General features: G+C 39.8%; 1 protein-coding gene across 5 annotated transcripts in view; it reads left to right on the forward strand.

The window, feature by feature from the left end:
• Ccdc73 (coiled-coil domain containing 73) overlaps window positions 1–12,577 on the forward strand; it is a 141,818-nt gene that overhangs the window by 68,885 nt on the left and 60,356 nt on the right. For 3 of the 5 annotated variants that reach the window (XM_063284942.1, XM_063284943.1, XM_063284944.1), the window contains 3 exons: window positions 559–694; window positions 923–1,002; window positions 3,134–3,196. In XM_063284942.1, the coding sequence (XP_063141012.1) occupies window positions 559–694; window positions 923–1,002; window positions 3,134–3,196 (279 nt within the window). The remainder of the gene's footprint in view (window positions 1–558; window positions 695–922; window positions 1,003–3,133; window positions 3,197–12,577) is intronic. The other 2 variants (XM_006234667.5, XM_063284945.1) reach the window with 2 other exon arrangements.

Genomic DNA, 12,577 nt, shown 5'->3' on the forward strand with positions numbered 1-12,577 from the left:
GTGAGGAATGAATGATATTTAAATATGGTTCATTGTTTTCTAGTGTTTAGTAATTGCTAATAGTAACCTCTTAAGTCGATGTAAATTTATATAAATTTGTAGTTTAACTCCTCTGAGTAGGATACAACTTTTACCAACTATGTCTCCACTATTAGTACATTTTCTATAATATTAAGTTTCTTCCTGTCACTGCAAAGTGTTGTTCTTGTTGTTGTCATCCCATCTTTTATTGCATTCTTACTTCTTGTGTTGGGTGGGGTGGGTGGAGCATGTGCTCACCTAAGAGATCAGAGGGAAACTGACAGTTGATTCTTTCTTCCCACCATGTGGGTTCTGGAGATTGAAACCATTCACCATGGTGGTGGTAAGTGCCTTTACCTGCTGACTCATCTGTCGGGCTCCTTGTCATTCTATTTTAAAACTTTAATGATCGTATCTTCATAAATACATGTACCATGGCATGCACATGGAAGTCAGAGGACAGCTCTCAGAAGTTGTTATACATGTATGCATATGCTTATTTTATATGTATAACCTCAAAATTACTGTTCAAAATAGGAACAAAAGGCTCATTTACACCATCTAGCTAAAGAAGATTATCACAAGCAACTTAATGAAATTGAAAAATACTATGTTACAATAACAAATCAGTTTGGATTGGTGAGAGAGAATCATGTAAAGTTAGAACAAAATGGTAGGTGCTATCTTAAGATTTTTATGTGGGATATTTAAGTGGAATTCCTTATTAGTAGTAAATTGAACTTATCTGATACTAGTAATAGTGAATGGCAGTTTAATGAATATTAAATTAAGTTATAATTCTACATCACATTGGGTATATTCATGTCCATATTACTGATATATGATGCTGTCTTTGAAATGTTCAACTTACACAAACCATCTCTAATATTTTATGTTACAGTACAAGAAGCAATACAGTTAAACAAAAGACTCTCCACCTTAAATGAAAAACAGGAATCTGAAATTCACAGATTAAAGAAGGTATAATTGACATATTAAGCAAAAATAAAACCTATAGTCTAAGATCACTGGTCTTATAAGGTATTATGGAATATTATTAGAAAACAGTTGAGTTTTTTGTGAAAGTTAGCAAAATAGAAAGTTATAAGTGCGAAGTATGATTCTTGCAAATATAATGGATGAATTTTTTCAGTCCATTCAAAATACTATTTCTTCAACTTACCATCAGAGACATACATTCTTGGCAAAATAGAAATAGCCTATAAAAATTTACTATGTCAGTTTGATAGACAGTATGCTTGATTTTTTCTTTCTTTCTTTTGTTCTTTTTCTTTAAGTAACTTGTGTGTACTAGGTAATTTGTGGGGCTGAATATGACTATGAAGAATATAAAACATTTCTACTTTAATAAAGTTTATAGTATGTTTTAATTTATTTTTCTTTTGATGTGATAAAATGTTCCTATAAAAGTGCCTTAAGGGGAAAGGTGGTTTATTTTGGCTCACAATTCCAGTTACTCTCAGTTACTCTTGGTAGGGAGGTCAAGGTGGTAGAAGTTTGAAACATTTGGTCACATCATATCTAAGATGAGAATCCAAGCAAGATGAAAGCTTGCTGTCACTCAGCTCCCTTTCTTCGCTTATACAATCATGGTTCCTAGCCAAGGGAATGGTGCCACTCACAGTAGACAGGTCTTCTTAACTTATTTAACCTATTTAAAATAATATCCCAAAGGGATAACCAGAGTTGTGTCTCCCAGATGATTCTAATTCTCATCAAATTGAGATCTTGGGGTCTCCATTACAACTTAGAATTCTCTCCTAGAGCATCATGTAATGGCTTCTGAGGACCACTTTGCAAGGACTCTTGACTCTGTCACACATTGCCTGGCCTCAGCACTGTCTGGAACCGTGGCTCCTTTGATTTTGTATCATTTAGGCCTACAGAATCAGTACTACTTGGATAATGCTGTCAAATGCTGCTGCCAGATGGAAATGTATCTTGTCCTCCATGGATCACAACTCTATCAGCTTCTGTGTGCTAACCCTTGGGAAACATTCTTCTAGGCAGTTGCTTTAGAAGAATAGGAAAATGAACACATTCTCTCAACAACATTTAGTATTTAGAAGGCAGCTTGCCCATTTAGCAAAATAATAGCAATATCATAAGGTCTGTGACCTCTCCAAATGTGTTTTTTATGGGCTTATAGTACCAGCTGTGACTTCCCTCTTCTGGAGTAGACCTCAACTCCAATCAGGAATGACTGGTTACTTCTGAAACAGACTAGCCACTGTTGCACCAGTGTGCACTCATTGCCTGGCCAGTTGGTAATGTTACATGCAGGGCAATACTGAGTAGTTTTATATCAACTTGTCACAATCTAGAGTCCTTTTAGAAGAGGGAATCTCAGTTGAGAAAATGCCCCACTACATTGATTGTGGGCAAGCATTTGCTAATTAATGATTGATGTGGGAGTGCCCAGCTCACTGTGCTGCCCCCGGGTTGGTGGTCCTGGGTGCTACAGGAAGATAGATTGAGCAAGCCAGTTTGCAGCACCTAACCATTGCCTCTGAATCCATTTCTGCCTCCGGGTTCCTGCCCTTACTTCCTGCCCTAACTTCCTTAGATGATGGAATACAAACTATAATGGGATAAATCCTTTCTTCCCCATGCTGCTTATGATCGTGGTGTTTTATCATAGCAATTGAATAAGACATCTCCCAGCATCCTGCATGCATCTTTTGGTACTTTGTAAGCTGGTCAGCAGAGAAGAGCATCCAGTCCAGTACATCCTATGACCTGCTGTGCTGACTAGTTTTATGTCAACTTAACACAAGCTAGAGTTAATCTGAGAGTATGAGTAACTTGGCTTGTGCCTTATTGAGGATCCTTTTCTGCTTGTGAGATCATTCTCTACAGTAAACCTAGGTATAGTTTCTACTCTCTTGCATTTTTTTTCTGCTTGGTGTTCCTCTGTGGTTTCTACACTTAAGTTTGATATCTAACATTCATTTCAGTTATTAGTGCATCCATACTTGTTTTGTTCCTTTTCCCATTCTAGTACTGCCAGTATATATATGTGACGTCATTTGTAGTTGTTATAGTACCTTAATGTTCTTATTACTTTCTCTCCTTTCGTTATATTCTCTAGCTCACATGTATTTCTGAAGTTATGTCCAGACCATTAATGAGTCCAAAAGGAGGATTCTTCACGGTACTTCTTCCTGTGTCGAGAACGTCGAATTTCTATTTTTAAATTAAATGGTTTTAATAAAATATAATCTGAATACTGTTCTCCCTCTAGCTCCTTCCATTTCCCCCAATCCAAACACATTTTTTCTTTCATTAGACTATAAACAGATCTAAAAAAATCCCCAAATAAGATAAAACAAGTAAAAAACACAAACAACCCCCCCCCAAAAACAAAAACAAAAACAAAAAGAGCCAGAGCCACAGATACTGAGAGAAATACACTTATACACACAGAAAACCCATAGGAACAAAATCAGAAACTGTAAAATATAGGCAAAATAGCTGTAAGGTTAAAAAGAAAATGCCCAGACAGAACACTGTGAGACAAAACAAAACAAAACAAAAAATAACCAAACAACAAACAAAAACTCACTCCCAAAACAAAAAAAAAAAAACACAAACAAGCAAACAACTCCAAAAATACCATTGAGTTTTTTTTTTTTTTATTAACTTGAGTATTTCTTATATACATTTCGAGTGTTATTCCCTTTCCCGGTTTCCGGGTAAACATCCCCCTCCCCCCCTCCCCTTTCTTCTGGGTGTTCCCATCCCCATCCTCCCCCCATTGCCGCCCTCCCCCCAACAATCTAGTTCACTGGGGGTTCAGTCTTACCAGGACCCAGAGCTTCCCCTTCCACTGGTGCTCTTACTAGGATATTCATTGCTACCTATGAGGTCAGAGTCCAGGGTCAGTCCATGTATAGTCTTTAGGTAGTGGCTTAGTCCCTGGAAGCTCTGGTTGCTTGGCATTGTTGTTCATAAGGGGTCTCAAGCCCCTTCAAGCTCTTCCAGTTCTTTCTCTGATTCCTTCAACGGAGGTCCTATTCTCAGTTCAGTGGTTTGCTGCTGGCATTCGCCTCTGTGTTTGCTGTATTCTGGCTGTGTCTCTCAGGAGCGATCTACATCCAGCTCCTGTCGGCATGCACTTCTTTACTTCATCCATCTTGTCTAATTGGATGGCTGTATATGTATGGGCGACATGTGGGGCAGGCTCTGAATGGGTGTTCCTTCTGTGTCTGTTTTAATCTCTGCCTCTCTATTCCCTGCCAAGGGTATTCTTGTTCCCCTTTTAAAGAAGGAGTGAAGCATTCACATTTTGATCATCCGTCTTGAGTTTCATTTGTTCTAGGCATCTAGGGTAATTCAAGCATTTGGGCTAATAGCCACTTATCAATGAGTGCATACCATGTGTGTTTTTCTGTGATTGGGTTACCTCACTCAGGATGATATTTTCCAGTTCCAACCATTTGCCTACGAATTTCATAAAGTCATTGTTTTTGATAGCTGAGTAATATTCCATTGTGTAGATGTACCACATTTTCTGTATCCATTCCTCTGTTGAAGGGCATCTGGGTTCTTTCCAGCTTCTGGCTATTATAAATAAGGCTGCGATGAACATAGTGGAGCACGTGTCTTTTTTATATGTTGGGGCATCTTTTGGGTATATACCCAAGAGAGGTATAGTTGGATCCTCAGGCAGTTCAATGCCCAATTTTCTGAGGAACCTCCAGACTGATTTCCAGAATGGTTGTACCAGTTTGCAATCCCACCAACAATGGAGGAGTGTTCCTCTTTCTCCGCATCCTCACCAGCATCTGCTGTCACCTGAGTTTTTGATCTTAGCCATTCTCACTGGTGTGAGGTGAAATCTCAGGGTTGTTTTGATTTGCATTTCCCTTATGACTAAAGATGTTGAACATTTCTTTAGGTGTTTCTCAGCCATTCGGCATTCCTCAGCTGTGAATTCTTTGTTTAGCTCTGAACCCCATTTTTTAATAGGGTTATTTGTTTCCCTGCGGTCTAACTTCTTGAGTTCTTTGTATATTTTGGATATAAGGCCTCTATCTGTTGTAGGATTGGTAAAGATCTTTTCCCAATCTGTTGGTTGCCTGCCGTTTTGTCCTAACCACAGTGTCCTTTGCCTTACAGAAGCTTTGCAGTTTTATGAGATCCCATTTGTCGATTCTTGATCTTACAGCATAAGCCATTGGTGTTTTGTTCAGGAAATTTTTTCCAGTGCCCATGTGTTCAAGATGCTGCCCTAGTTTTTCTTCTATTAGTTTGAGTGTATCTGGTTTGATGTGGAGGTCTTTGATCCACCTGGGTGATAAGCATGGATCGATCTGCATTCTTCTACATGTTGACCTCCAGTTGAACCAGCACCATTTGCTGAAAATGCTATCCTTTTTCCATTTGATGGTTTTGGCTCCTTTGTCAAAAATCAAGTGCCCATAGGTGTGTGGGTTCATTTCTGGGTCTTCAATTCTGTTCCATTGGTCTATCTGTCTGTCTCTGTACCAATACCATGCAGTTTTTATCACTATTGCTCTGTAATACTGCTTGAGTTCAGGGATAGTGATTCCCCCTGAAATGCTTTTATTGTTGAGGATAGTTTTAGCTATCATGGGTTTTTTTGTTATTCCAGATGAATTTGCAAATTGTTCTGTCTAACTCTTTGAAGAATTGGATTGGTATTTTGGTGGGGATTGCATTGAATCTGTAGATTGCTTTTGGTAAAATGGCCATTTTTACTATATTAATCCTGCCAATCCATGAGCATGGGAGATCTTTCCATCTTCTGAGGTCTTCTTCAATTTCTTTCCTCAGTGTCTTGAAGTTCTTATTGAACAAATCTTTTACTTGCTTGGTTAAAGTCACACCGAGGTACTTTATATTATTTGGGTCTATTATGAAGGGTGTCGTTTCCCTAATTTCTTTCTCGGCTTGTTTCTCTTTTGTGTAGAGGAAGGCTACTGATTTATTTGAGTTAATTTTATACCCAGCCACTTTGCTGAAGTTGTTTATCAGCTTTAGTAGTTCTCTGGTGGAACTTTTGGGATCACTTAAATAAACTATCATATCATCTGCAAATAGTGATATTTTGACTTCTTCTTTTCCGATCTGTATCCCCTTGACCTCCTTTTGTTGTCTGATTGCTCTGGCTAGAACTTCAAGAACTATATTGAATAAGTAGGGAGAGAGTGGGCAGCCTTGTCTAGTCCCTGATTTTAGTGGGATTGCTTCAAGTTTCTCTCCATTTAGTTTAATGTTAGCAACTGGTTTGCTGTATATGGCTTTTACAATGTTTAGGTATGGGCCTTGAATTCCTATTCTTTCCAGGACTTTTATCATGAAGGGGTGTTGAATTTTATCAAATGCTTTCTCAGCATCTAATGAAATGATCATGTGGTTTTGTTCTTTCAGTTTGTTTATATAATGGATCACGTTGATGGTTTTCCGTATGTTAAACCATCCTTGCATGCCTGGGATGAAGCCTACTTGATCATGGTGGATGATTGTTTTGATGTGCTCTTGGATTCGGTTTGCCAGAATTTTATTGAGTATTTTTGCGTCGATATTCATAAGGGAAATTGGTCTGAAGTTCTCTTTCTTTGTTGGGACTTTGTGTGGTTTAGGTATAAGAGTAATTGTGGCTTCATAGAAGGAATTTGGTAGTGCTCCATCTGTTTCTATTTTGTGGAATAGTTTGGATAATATTGGTATGAGGTCTTCTATGAAGGTCTGATAGAATTCTGCAGTAAACCCGTCTGTACCTGGGATCTTTTTGGTTGGGAGACCTTTAATGACTGCTTCTATTTCCTTAGGAGTTATGGGGTTGTTTAACTGGTTTATCTGTTCCTGATTTAACTTCGGTACCTGGTATCTGTCTAGGAAATTGTCCATTTCCTGCAGATTTTCAAGTTTTGTTGAATATAGGCTTTTATAGTAAGAGCTGATGATTTTTTGAATTTCCTCTGAATCTGTTGTTATGTCTCCCTTTTCATTTCTGATTTTGTTAATTTGGACACACTCTCTGGGTCCTCTCGTTAGTCTGGCTAAGGGTTTATCTATCTTGTTGGTTTTCTCAAAGAACCAACTTTTGGTTCTGTTGATTCTTTCTATGGTCCTTTTTGTTTTTACTTGGTTGATTTCAGCTCTGAGTTTGATTATTTCCTGCCTTCTACTCCTCCTGGGTGTATTTGCTTCTCTTTGTTCTAGAGCTTTTAGTTGTGCTGTCAAGCTACTGACATATGCTCTTTCCTGTTTCTTTCTGCAGGCACTCAGCGCTATGAGTTTTCCTCTTAGCACAGCTTTCATTGTGTCCCATAAGTTTGGGTATGTTGTACCTTCATTTTCATTAAATTCTAAAAAGTCTTTAATTTCTTTCTTTATTTCTTCCTTCACCAGGTTATCATTGAGTAGAGCATTGTTCAATTTCCACGTATATGTGGGCATTCTTCCCTTATTGTTATTGAAGACCAGTTTTAGGCCGTGGTGGTCCGATAGCACGCATGGGATTATTTCTATCTTTCTGGACCTTTTGAGGCCAGTTTTTTGACCAATTATATGGTCAATTTTGGAGAAAGTACCATGAGGAGCTGAGAAGAAGGTATATCCTTTTGTTTTAGGATAGAATGTTCTATAAATATCTGTTAAGTCCATTTGGCTCATGACTTCTCTCAGTCTGTCTACGTCTCTGTTTAATTTCTGTTTCCATGATCTGTCCATTGATGAGAGTGGGGTGTTGAAATCTCCTACTATTATTGTGTGAGGTGCAATGTGTGTTTTGAGCTTTAGTAAGGTTTCTTTTACGTATGTAGGTGCCCTTGTATTTGGGGCATAGATATTTAGGATTGAGAGTTCATCTTGGTGGATTTTTCCTTTGATGAATATGAAGTATCCTTCCTTATCTTTTTTGATGAATTTTAGTTGAAAATTGATTTTATTTGATATTAGAATGGCTACTCCAGTTTGCTTCTTCCAACCATTTGCTTGGAAAGTTGTTTTCCAGCCTTTCACTCTGAGGTAGTGTCTCTCTTTGTCTCTGAGGTGTGTTTCCTGTAGGCAGCAGAATGCAGGGTCCTTGTTGCATATCCAGTTTGTCAATCTATGTCTTTTTATTGGGGAGTTGAGGCCATTGATGTTGAGAGATATTAAGGAATAGTGATTATTGCTTCCTGTTATATTCATATTTGGATATGAGGTTATGTTTGTGTGCTTTTCTTCTCTTTGTTTTGTTGCCAAGACGATTAGTTTCTTGCTTCTTCTAGGGTATAGCTTGCATCCTTATGTTGGGCTTTACCATTTATTATCCTTTGTAGTGCTGGATTTGTAGAAAGATACTGTGTTAATTTGGTTTTGTCATGGAATATCTTGGTTTCTCCATCTATGTTAATTGAGAGTTTTGCAGGATACAGTAACCTGGGCTGGCATTTGTGTTCTCTTAGGGTCTGTATGACATCTGTCCAGGATCTTCTGGCCTTCATAGTTTCTGGCGAAAAGTCTGGTGTGATTCTGATAGGTCTGCCTTTATATGTTACTTGACCTTTTTCCCTTACTGCTTTTAATATTCTTTCTTTATTTTGTGCGTTTGGTGTTTTGACTATTATGTGACGGGAGGAGTTTCTATTCTGGTCCAATTTATTTGGAGTTCTGTAGGCTTCTTGTATGCCTATGGGTATCTCTTTTTTTAGGTTAGGGAAGTTTTCTTCTATGATTTTGTTGAAGATATTTACTGGTCCTTTGAGCTGGGAGTCTTCACTCTCTTCTATACCTATTATCCTTAGGTTTGATCTTCTCATTGAGTCCTGGATTTCCTGTATGTTTTGGACCAGTAGCTTTTTCCGCTTTACATTATCTTTGACAGTTGAGTCAATGATTTCTATGGAATCTTCTGCTGCTGAGATTCTCTCTTCCATCTCTTGTATTCTGTTGGTGAAGCTTGTATCTACAGCTCCTTGTCTCTTCTTTTGGTTTTCTATATCCAGGGTTGTTTCCATGTGTTCTTTCTTGATTGCTTCTATTTCCATTTTTAATTCCTTCAACTGTTTGATTGTGTTTTCCTGGAATTCTTTCAGGGATTTTTGTGACTCCTCTCTATGGGCTTCTACTTGTTTATTTATGTTTTCCTGGAATTCTTTTAGGGATTTTTATGATTCCTCTCTGTAGGCTTCTACTTGTTTATTTATGTTTTCCTGTGTTTCTCTAAGGGAGTTCTTCACGTCTTTCTTGAAGTCCTCCAGCATCATGATCAAATATGATTTTAAATCTAGGTCTTGCTTTTCTGGTGTGTTTGGATATTCAGTGTTTGGTTTGGTGGGAGAATTGGGTTCCGATGATGCCATGTAGTCTTGGTTTCTGTTGCTTGGGTTCCTGCGCTTGCCTCTCGCCATCAGAGTATCTCTAGTTTTACTTTGTTCTGCTATTTCTGACAGTGGCTAGACTGTCCTATAAGCCTGTGTGTCAGAAGTGTTGTAGACCTGTTTTCCTGTTTTCTTTCAGCCAGTTATGGGGACAGAGTGTTCTGCTTTCGGGCGTGTAGTTTTTCCTCTCTACAGGTCTTCAGCTGTTCCTGTGGGCCTGTGTCTGGAGTTCACCAGGCAGGTCACTTGCAGCAGAAAAGTTGGTCTTACCTGTGGTCCTGCGGCTCAAGTTTGTTCGTGGGGTGTTGCTTACGAGCTCTCTGCGGTGGCAGCAACCAGGAAGATCTGCGCCGCCCTTTCCGGGAGCTTCTGTGTACCAGGGTTCCAGATGGCGTTTGGTGTTTTCCTCTGGCATCCGAGATGTGTGTGCAGAGTGCAGTCTCTTCTGGTTTCCCAGGTGTGTCTGCCTCTCTGAAGGTTTAGCTCTCCCTCCCATGGGTTTTGGGTGCAGAGAACTGTTTATCCGGTAGATCCCTTCAGGTTCTGGCGGTGTCTCAGACGCAGCGGTCTTGCTGCTCTTGGGCCCTCCTCTACGGGAACCCAGAGGCCTTATACAGTTTCCTCTTCGGCCAGGGATGTGGGCAGGGATGGGCAGTGTTGGTGGTCTCTCCCACTCTGCAGCTTCAGGAGTGCCCACCTGACCAGGTGGTGAGGTCTCTCTGCCACAGGGTTTGGGAGCAGAGAGCTGCTGCGGGCCGGGATCAGCGGGTTTGGGACTCCCGGTAAACACCGGAAGTGTCCAGTCCTAGAGGAATTTTGCCTCTGTGTGTCCTGAGTTCACCAGGCTGGTCCCTTGCAGCAGAAAAGTTGGTCTTACCTGTGGTCCCAAGGCTCAAGTTTGCTCATGGGGTGTTGCCTACAAGCTCTCTGCGGCGGCAGCAACCAGGAAGATCTGTGCCGCCCTTTCCCGGAGTTTCCGTGCACCAGGATTCCAGATGGAGTTTGGTGTTTTCCTCTGGCATCAGAGATGTGTGTCCATTGAGTTTGTTTTATGTTGGTCACCTGGGCATGAGGCCTAGCACTTAAGATTAGTTCGTACACCCAGTGAGACGCCATCGGAAAAGAGCAGTTATCGTTGGAAATAACTTCAGCTTGTGTTTACTTCCCTTCCTAGTGCTGGGAGCCCCAGTGGCTTAGACTTATGCATGCTGCCAGTCTCTGAGTCTATATGTGCATCAGTCCTGTTGTGTGTGGACCTTATTTTCTTCCTGTCATCCATCCCCATTGGTTCTTAGAATCTTTTTGCCTCCGCTTCCATGGAGTTCCCTGATCCCTGAAAGGAGGGGTCTTATAGAGATATCCCATTTAAGACTGTGTCCCAAAGTCTCTTCACTCTCTGCACCCTGTCCAGTTGTGGGTCCTCCGTATTTGTTTCCATCTACTGCAGGAAGAAGCTTCTCTGATGGTGGTTGAGCAAGACCTATAGTAGAATGTCATAAGGGTTGTTGTATTGCTATTCTCTGAATACAGTAGTATTTGGTTTTCCTTTAAGCTCATGGCCTATGTAGTCTTAGGTACTTAGCTACCTGGGATATACTTTAAAATAACATTTTAATTTATTTTTATAACTTTTTAAAATAGGACTACATCAATTATTCTCTTGCCTTCCACACTTCTGACATCTCTTTTGTCCATTGCCCATTCTCAAACTGAGACACAGTTTTTCTTTGATTGTTATTGTTGCATGCATAAACAGAACCTAATGAGTTTGCTTTCTAAAACTGTTTTTATTAATTTTTATTTATATGAGTACACTGTAGCTGTCTTCAGACACACCAGAAGAGGGAATAAGATCCCATTACAGATGGTTATGGGCCAGCATTTGGTTTCTGGGAATTGAACTCAGGACGTCTAGAAGAGCAGCCAGTGCTCTTAACCATTGAGCCATCTCTCCAGCCCCTGAGTTTGCTTTTGTTGTTTGTGTGTACATAGTTTCAGGGCTGGCCACTTTGTACTGAATAACCAGCTAGGGGGACTATTCCTGAGAAAAGCTAATTCTCTCTCTCAGCAGTCATTAATTGTAATGAGACTTGTGTAATTTTGGTTTCTTTAAAAAAATACAGAAATATAATAAAAGTATATTTTTATTTTAATCCTGGGTATGGGATATGGGACTGCTTCAGATTGTCCACAGCAGCTGACTATGATTTGCCACGTGCTTTGGCTGGAGAGTAATTTTGGCAGCTGCAGATAGTCTCTGTGATTGTATGACATTTGGAATTCTGGGGACTTTTCAGAGGGTATATAAATGCTAGGTCCTGAGAGGCAGGATGGGTTGGAGGTTGTGGTTTGCTGGTGGTAGTCGCTGTTAAGTAGTTATGCACAAACAAGAAACAACAAGAAGAAATTAGATAGCCTGATGGCAAAACTCAAACTTGCCCCAAGGAACTAGATACCTCTAATTAGCAGAAAGTAGTCAAAAGATAAAGTTGCCCCCCTTTCTGACCCTTGACTTTTGAAGTGGATCTCTTTCCTCTCTATCCTTTTTTCTCTCTTATCTAGTGTTAGGGAAATGCCTGGAAAAAGATGTAAGAAAAAAGAACCCACAAAGGAGCAAAAAAAAAAAAATAGCTACAATTAATTGCCTATAATTCTTTGTCTAGGGACCCTGTGAAATTTCCCCCTTTTTGATATAGTGTGTCAAATTGTGCTAATAATTAACCATTGTTCTGGTCTTATTCATATAGACATTTCTAGGAGAGACTGTTTCACAGCAGGCTTCCTGGAATTCTGGCTCCTGCAATCTCTTTTACTAACCTCTCCTGTGATGTTCTCTGAGCCGTAGATGTAGGAACCATGATGAGATGCGTCCGCTGGGACTAGACTCCCCATGATCTGTTGTTCTCTTTATTGAATTATGCAATTGTGGTTTTCTGTGATGGTTTACATTTTCTATAAAGAGAAACTTCTTTGATGAAAGGAGAGAGCTATACTTATTTGTGGGTATAAGGATACAATTTAGAATGTAGTTAGAAATTGAATTGGCCTAGCAAGGTGGCAGTAGTAGATGTATGACCTCAACAGCTCCAGGAGTTGGCTAGATTTCCAGGCCAACTCTTTTGAGTGGGCCTTGAGTCTAGTTAGACAGCTGTTGGTTACCACCAGTATGAGAGTGCTACTTAAAAGGTATCTTGGGATAC

Source organism: Rattus norvegicus, chromosome 3, assembly GCF_036323735.1.
Source record: "Rattus norvegicus strain BN/NHsdMcwi chromosome 3, GRCr8, whole genome shotgun sequence".
Taxonomy (NCBI): domain Eukaryota; kingdom Metazoa; phylum Chordata; class Mammalia; order Rodentia; family Muridae; genus Rattus; species Rattus norvegicus.